Source organism: Ornithorhynchus anatinus, chromosome 5, assembly GCF_004115215.2.
Source record: "Ornithorhynchus anatinus isolate Pmale09 chromosome 5, mOrnAna1.pri.v4, whole genome shotgun sequence".
Taxonomy (NCBI): Eukaryota; Metazoa; Chordata; class Mammalia; order Monotremata; family Ornithorhynchidae; genus Ornithorhynchus; species Ornithorhynchus anatinus.
This window is the reverse complement of record NC_041732.1, coordinates 22,203,751-22,211,565: the sequence shown is the minus strand read 5'-3', so window position 1 is coordinate 22,211,565 and position 7,815 is coordinate 22,203,751. Positions and strand designations below refer to the sequence as shown.

The 7,815-nt window shown below is 52.1% G+C and overlaps 1 protein-coding gene across 1 annotated transcript; it reads right to left on the bottom strand.

The window, feature by feature from the left end:
• Positions 1-562: 562 nt before the first annotated feature.
• On the bottom strand, positions 563-6,275 carry LOC100076086 (ras-related and estrogen-regulated growth inhibitor-like protein). Its single transcript, XM_001507463.5, has 4 exons — positions 6,112-6,275; positions 5,731-5,784; positions 4,273-4,349; positions 563-1,343 (listed from the first exon to the last, which is right to left on the bottom strand). Exons 1-4 carry the CDS (start codon positions 6,251-6,253, stop codon positions 918-920), a joined length of 699 nt encoding a protein of 232 aa, XP_001507513.2. The 5' UTR covers positions 6,254-6,275; the 3' UTR covers positions 563-917.
• Positions 6,276-7,815: the final 1,540 nt, after the last annotated feature.

The window sequence follows — 7,815 nt, the reverse complement described above, 5'->3', positions numbered from 1 at the left end:
CTTGTTCCAGACTGTGAGCCCAGTGTGGGACCTGATTATCTTAGAGCCACCCCAGAGCTCCGTACAGTGCTTGGTACATAATAAACACTTTAAAGTATCACAATTATTGTTATGTAGGGAAGGAACTCAGTAACCTGAAATGAGAATTCTCCCTTTCCCTCCACCAAGGCAGTGAGGGAGCAGGGGTAAATCCGGCTGGCCCAGATGGACTCAGATAACCCATGGACTCTGGCTGAAGCTTTGTAGGAAAAGGGGAGCTATTGAAATGGGAGGAGGGCCACCCCACAGTGCATCTCTGGTGGAGACACTGTCCGCAGCGGCTGTGTGCGGCAGGACAGTTGCGTCTAGAGAATTTAACTGCACAGACACACAACAGCTCTTCCCCCACTGCAGGCACTAATGACATACTCAATGCACAATGCCTCCGTGAGTAGTCGTGCTAAGCCGCTGGGGGTGGGTGAACACCTGAAGGCAGGGGCCCCCCCAAAAACGAGGAAAAGTTCTCCTTTCCAGCAGAAATAGGCATCCAATCAATCAATCAATCGTATTTACTGAGGGCTTACTGTGTTCAGAGCACTGTTTTAAGTGCTTGAGAGAGTACAATAGAGCAGAGTTGGAAGACCTGTCCACTGCTCACCATGAGTTTGCAGGCTGGAATCCCTTCGGGGGGCAGCACCGCCCTACCAGGCCCAAATCCAGCCCAAAGCGCGTGCAGCCTGGAGTCAGAATTGCCCTGAGGGTGGCACGCTTGGGACCAGAAGCTGGAGGACAAGGAGGTGGTGAGGGGCAGTAAGGAAGGGGGCCACCCTGGAGGTAGAGGGGATGTTTTAGGGACATGTAGGGTCGGTCCAGCTATGGACCCGGCTGCACAGCGCAGCAGGAAGAAGCTTCAGGCCTCACAGAACAGAGCTCACAGCTCACAGAGAGTCTGTTCTCTTGCGGGCAAACACGGCCGACATGCTCTTGACAATGCCCCGGATGCCCGCGCCCCTCTTGGGAGCCAGTCTGGCACGGCAGAGGCGCTGGGCCAGCCCCCGGAAAACCGCTTGGGCCCCGTCCAAGGCCTCTGCCGCTGATACCTCATGGAAGCCGCAGTCCAGGGTGAGCGCCAGCAGCCGACCCTCCTCCCTGGACACCGCCCGGTGGTGCCCGAGGTCCCGTTTGTTCCCCACGAGGATGATTGGCACCTTCTTGGGGCCCAAGGCCTCCTTGGCATCCTTTATGAGCTGCACCTTGGCGGGCAGGAGGAGGAAGCTAGCCCGGTCGCAGATGCTGTAGACCAGGATAAAACCATCCGCCCACTGGACCTGCTTCTCTTCGGAGGGGCTCCTGTGCTCCTGGACCTGGGGAAGGAACGGGGGTGCAGAGAGGCCTTTGCAGGGTCGTAGACCATCTGATCTCCTGGTCTGGCTGCCAGGACGCTCAGAGGAAACGTGAGATCATTGCTTCCTGGTCACCCACCCTCGTGGTTAGGGATGACCCGACGCACCCGTTTTCCTCTCAGGAGCTTCCTATAAACTGCTGGACCCCGAAGAGGGTCGGTCAGAGGGTCAGTCCATCTGCCTCCTATGGGCATGGAACAAGGGCAGCGGGGCAGGACCAGCTCCCCTACCCGGCCGCCTCTCAGCTACTGTAGCTCAGGGCCAGTAAGGACTCACGTGTCTGCCAACTCTGTGGCATTGTACCCTTCCAAGCACTTAATACAGTGCTCTGCATATAGTAAACATTCAATAAATACCATCGGTTGATTGATTGACTCCAGTTTGGGACAGACATGATCGGTATTACGGGAAGAAGCATGGCATAGTGGACAGAACACTGGCCTGGGAGTCAGAAGGTCATGGGTTCTAATACCGGCTCCACCACCTTTCTGCTGTGTGGCCTTGGGCAAGTCACTTCACTTCCCTGGGCCTCCATTACCTCATCTGTAAAATGGGGATTAAGACTGCGAGCCCTATGCGGGACAGGGACTATGTCTAACCTGATTCGCTTGTATCCACCCCAGTGCTTAGTATCGTGCCTGGAACATAGTAATCACTTACAAATACTATTTTTAAAAAAAGCCCTGAGTCCCTCAGCACCAGAATCTACCAAACTAACTCTCTTCCCCTCTTCAAAGCCCTACTGAGAGCTCATCTCCTTCAGGAGGCCTTCCCAGACTGAGCCCTCCCTTTCCCTCTGCTTCTCCTCCCCTCCCCATCGCCCCTACTCACTCCCTTTGCTCTACCCCCTTCTCCTACCCACAGCACTTGTGTATATTTGTATATATTTATTACTCTATTTTATTAATGATGTGTATATTTCTATGATTCTGTTTATCTATTTTAATGGTATTGATGCCTGTCTACTTGTTTTATTTTGTTTTATTGTCTGTCTCCCCCTTCTAGACTGTGAGGCTGTCGTTGGGTAGGGATTGTCTCTATCTGTTGCCAAATTGTACTTTCCAAGTACTTAGTACAGTGCTCTGCACATAGTAAGCGCTCAATAAATACAATTGAATGAATGAATGAAAAGGTGTCCACTGAAATTTGAAGGAGGCAAGTTCACAACAAAAACAAAACAAAACAGAAACTTCTGCCAGGGGGTGGCAAGCATTTAAATTTAGTTTTCCAGGAAGCTGTAAATCAAATATCATTATGATAAAGAGAAGGAAGCACTCTGTGGCGTAGTGGAAAGAGCACAGGCCTGGGAGTCAGAGGACCTGGGTTCCAATCCTGGCTCTGCTACACACCTGCTGTGTGACCTTGGGCTAGTGACTTAATTTCTCTATGCCTCAGTTACCTCCTCTACAAAATGGGGATTCAAAAACCTGTTCTCCCTCCAATTTAGATTGCGAGCTCCATGTGGGACCTGATTATCTTGCATTTACCCTAGCACTTATTAAAGTGATAAGCATATAAGTGATAAGCACATAGCAAATGCAAAGACTATTATTGAGACAAAAAAGAAGAATTATTGAGAAGCAGCGTGGCCTAGTAGAAAGAGTACAGGCCTGGGAGTCAGAGGACCTGAGTTCTAATCCCAGCTCTGCCAGTTGTCTATGTGACCTAGGGCAGGTCACTTACACTTCCCCAGATCTCCATTACCTCATCTGTAAAATAGGGATTCAATATGTGTTCTCCCTCCTACTTCATTCATTCAGTCATATTTATTGAGCACTTACTGTGTACAGAGCACTTAGTAAAGTGCTTGGGAAAGTACAATACAGCAATACAGAGTGACAATCCCTTTACAAAGTTAATCAGGATGGACGCAATTGCTGTCTGTCCCACATGGGGCTTGCACTTTGGGAATTTGTACAGCATCTCTGTCATATTGCACTCTCCCAAGTGCTTAGTACAGGGCTTAGTACACAGTAAACATTCAATAAATTGAGTGATTGATTGGTCCCGGCCCATGGCCGGCTCTCGGTCCAGACCCCGTCCCAGCCCCGACGGGCGACTCCGGGCATGGTGGCCTCGCGGCCCGGGCCCTGGTCCCCCCCTCCATACGACGGGGCCCCGACCGTCTGGCCCCGCTCCGGCCCGGCCCTCGGGATGGGGCTTGGCGGAGAGGAGGCGTCCAACGGATGGGCCAGGCTCATCTGTCTTCTCGGCTCTGGGGAGCCGACCTCCTTCTTCTCAACGGCTCCCTGAGGAACAATTCTATTATCGTTATTATTATCATTATTATTATCATCATTAGCTGCTAACACTATTATCATTATCATTAGCTCCACACGGGTTAATATATTAGTATTGTTTTTGTCCGTCTGTCTCCCCCGATTAGACAGTAAGCCCATCAATGGGCAGGGACTGTCTCTATCTGTTGCTGATTTGTACATTCTAAGTACATTCCCCAACGCTTAGAACAATGTTTTACATATACTGAGTGCTTAACAAATATCTTCATAACTGTAAAAAAGGAATAAATAATTATGCTTACTAACCACCTTGGGGAAAGCCGGTGTTACTGTGTCTTACCTAAGGGACTTGGGTGGAATATGACCCACCTGCTGGATACCTGTTCAAGGAATCACCTACTGTCAGCCTCTAGACTGACCCATCCAATCAATCAATGAGTGGGATTTACTGAGCGCTTAATATATGCAGAGCACTGTACTAAGCACGTGGGAGAGTACAATCCAACAGAGTTAGGAGATACATCCCCTTTCCACAGCAAGCTGCTATCAAATGCTCTGGACCCCTGCCACTGGAGGCAGGAGGCCCTCTGTTCTCAGAGGCTCCTCCCAGCCGTCCCTTCCAGATCCCACCAGGGCAGCACCCCCCTCACCTGATCGCCTGGAACGTCCCAGATGTGGAAGAGGACCTCCCTGCCCTCCACGGCCATGCTGTGGCTGTATACTGATTCTAGGCCAGGGGACAGAGGGAAGAAAAACAATCTTATCGATGAGCCCCCATCCTTTCTCCCCACCCCCACCCTTCCACCACATCCTCATCTCTTCCCTTCTGCCCCCAACTCCATCCATTCCTCAGCTCCCTGGGGGTGAGAGAGAGGCCAGGATGTTTTTCCCAGGGAACCTGGGCAAAGACCAGGTCAAAGTAGGCCCGCTTATCCCAACTACACAATGGGAGCAGGGGGGATTTGCCTGAAATTAGGATGAGGAAGTTGGGGAAAAGACGTGATGTGACTCAGCCCAAACAGAAGGATCAGACTGGAGGGGGGTGGGTCTAGCAAAGAGTGGGGGCAGGGAGGGGGCCTAGTCCCTGGTGGGCCAGGCCTGGCTCAGAGGGGGAGGGGAGGGAATGCAAGAGTGAGGGCAGAGCAGATGGGGAGGTGCAGGAAGCAGAGCCATAAATGAGACCCAGCAGTGAGTGGCCTCTTGAAAAGAGCCCTGGCCTGAGAATTAGAAGACCTGATTTCTAATTCCGGCCCTGCCATTTGCCTGCTGTGTGACCTTGGGCAAATCACTTCTCTGGGCTTGGTTTCCTTATCTGTAATACCTGGAGATTCCCCCCCAACCCCCAAACGGTCAGGGGGACTGTGTCCGAAATGATTAACTTGTAGCTACTCCAGCGCTTATCTGATAATAATAATAATGGTATTTGTTAAGTGCTTACTATGTGTCAAGCACTGTACTAAGCACTGGGGTGGATGCAAGCCATTCGGGTAGGATACAGTCCCTGTCCCACAGGGGGCTCCTGGTCTCAATCCCCATTTTACAGATGAGGGAACTGAGGCACAGAGAAGTGAAGTGACTTGCCCGAGGTCACATAGCAGATATGGTAGAGCCGGGATTAGAATCCATGACCCTCAGACTCCCAGGTCAATGCTCTATCCACAGTGCCATGCAGCAACTAATCATCTTTAGACGGTGAGCCCGTTGCGGGCAGGGATTGTCTCTGTTGCTGAATTGTACTTTCCAAGAGCTTGGCACAGTGTTCTGCACAGAGTAAGCCCTCAACAAATACAATTGCATGAATGAATGAGAGGGAGAGAGAGGTGGGCCCGATGAGGGGTGGACAGAGAGGGAGGAGAAGGAAACAAACCGGACTGAATGTTGGACTCATTAGTGGCTGACCCTGAGGGATGAGGAAGAGGTTATCGTTGGGTAGGATTAGGGCCGGATGCTGCAGAGAGAGCCAATTACCACCTCTCGCCACTTCCCCACTTCCCCACTTCCCCACCCCACGCCAATTAAGCCGCCACCTCAGCCACCGAGAAAACCAGCCAGGCAGCCGTCCAGCGTCTGCACCCACCCGCCAGCAGCCGGGCTGGACCGGCACTTACCCAGATCCCCGTACTCCCCGATGAAGCGGCCGGTCAGGAAGCGCACGGTCAGGGCTGCAAGAAAGAGGGAGGATGCCTGGGCCGGGGGGACTTGCTGGCCAAGGGGCCGACGGCCTCCCGGCGTGCGAACCCGGTGGCCTCCCCTAGGCCTCTGGGTGCCGCAGACCAGTGTATTCCCAGAGGGGTAGGCCACTGGGGGCTGGGGGGAGGGGGCGAGGGCAGGACTGGGCACATTGGAGATGGAGGGAGGGTGTGCCAACTGAGGGAATCACACCAGGTGCCAAGGGCCCAGAAGGGCCTCCAGAAAACTGCAGCGGCCATCTCTGCGCTTCTCTTGGGGGCAGAAGAGCATGGTCAAGCCTGGGGCAAGGTCTGACTCACCTGACTTCCCGACACCGGCTGCTCCCATCACCAGCACCTTGGCTTCCATGGTAAGATCACTGGAGCTGGACGCCTCGCCCTGGAGGAGCCTGGACTCTGAGGTAAAGCTGGCACTCCTGCGCAGGGGGCACCTGAGCACCATCGGTAGAGCCAGCCCGGCTCACCTGCTCTGGCTGCCGGCTGGGGAGAGACTGAGAGCCCACCAGAGGTAATCCGTCTGGGCCAAACCATTTCAAAGGCTGGGGGAGGCTGGAGAGGACAGGGCCGGAGGTGGGGGTCGGGAGGAGGGACGGAGAAGGCACGTGGAACCCTCCAGAGAGCATGCATTTCCAGAGAGGGCACACGTGCCAAGTGCATACCCACATGCCAGTAGACAGCTTCCCACACAGCAATCAGTTTACAGCGCGAGAGAGAGGGAGCGAGAAAAGGAGGGAGAGACAGATAGGGAGCAGGATCGATAGGGCAACACGACAGCTCCTAATTTTCATCTCGGCCTAGTCCCTCGCCACTGTGTCCATGTCCCCGACGCCTGCGGAGGCCGCCAATCTCAAGACCCTGATGTAGAGACCTGATTAATCCATCAGCCCCCCTCCAACTTTTCACCTGCCTCCACCAAGGCTCCTTTGCTGCCCGCCCTCTTAGGGTGAGGTGAGCAGGAGCAAGGAGTTCAGACCGTCTTGGGAACATCTGCCTTGCCCGCAGCCTGATTTCATTTTGCCCTGGCTGGCCAGCAGCCATAAACAGTGGGATGGCCAGCAATGTTTACTTTAAATAACAATTCCTCTCAATCGATCAATCAATCAACGGTATTTATTGAGTGCTTACTGTGCATAAGCTCTTCTCGACTGCAAACATGTCACCAACATGTCAACATGTCACCAACATGTCACCAACATGTCACCAACATGTCACCATGTCACCAACTATGTTCTATTGTTCTCTCCCAAGCGTTTTGTACAGGACTCTGCACAGTGAGAGCTCAATAGATGCCATTGATTGATTGACTGATTACGGAGCACTGAACTTAATTCTTGGGAAAGCACATACAATACAAGAGTCGGTAGACACGTTACTTGCCCACAAAGAGCTTCCTAAAGTCAGAGGTCTCAGGGCATGACCCATTGTCCCCTTTGCTGGGAACTGGTAGGGGTGAGGCAGCCTTAATGGTCAGCTGAGGGACTTGGCGCAGCATGGGGGCCAAGGAAATGGGTGCAGAAAGAAGGCTGATGGGGAAAAGGAGACCCAGATGACAGGAATCCGACTAGAGGCCAGGAATCTCACTGCTATTTCATCTGTAAAATGGGGATTTGGTATCTGTTCTCCCTCCCACTTAGACTGTGAGCCCCATGCAGGACATGGACTGTGCTCAACCTGATTATCTTGTATCTTTCCCTGTGTTTAGTACAGTGTTTGGCACATAATAAGTGCTTAGCAAACATTTTTATTATTATATTAATAACAATCATCATCATAATTGTGGTATTTGTTAAGCACTTAAATCTATTCCCCACCTGCTCATTCTAAGCTTGCTACTAAGAATAATAATTATGGTATTTCTTAACTATTTACCAAGTACTGGGTAGATATAAGATAATCAGGTTCCACAGTCTAAGTAGGAAGGAGAACAGGATTGAATCTCTCTTTTAAAGATGAGGGACCTGAGGCACAGAGTAGTCATGAATTGCCCAAAGTCACACAGCAGGT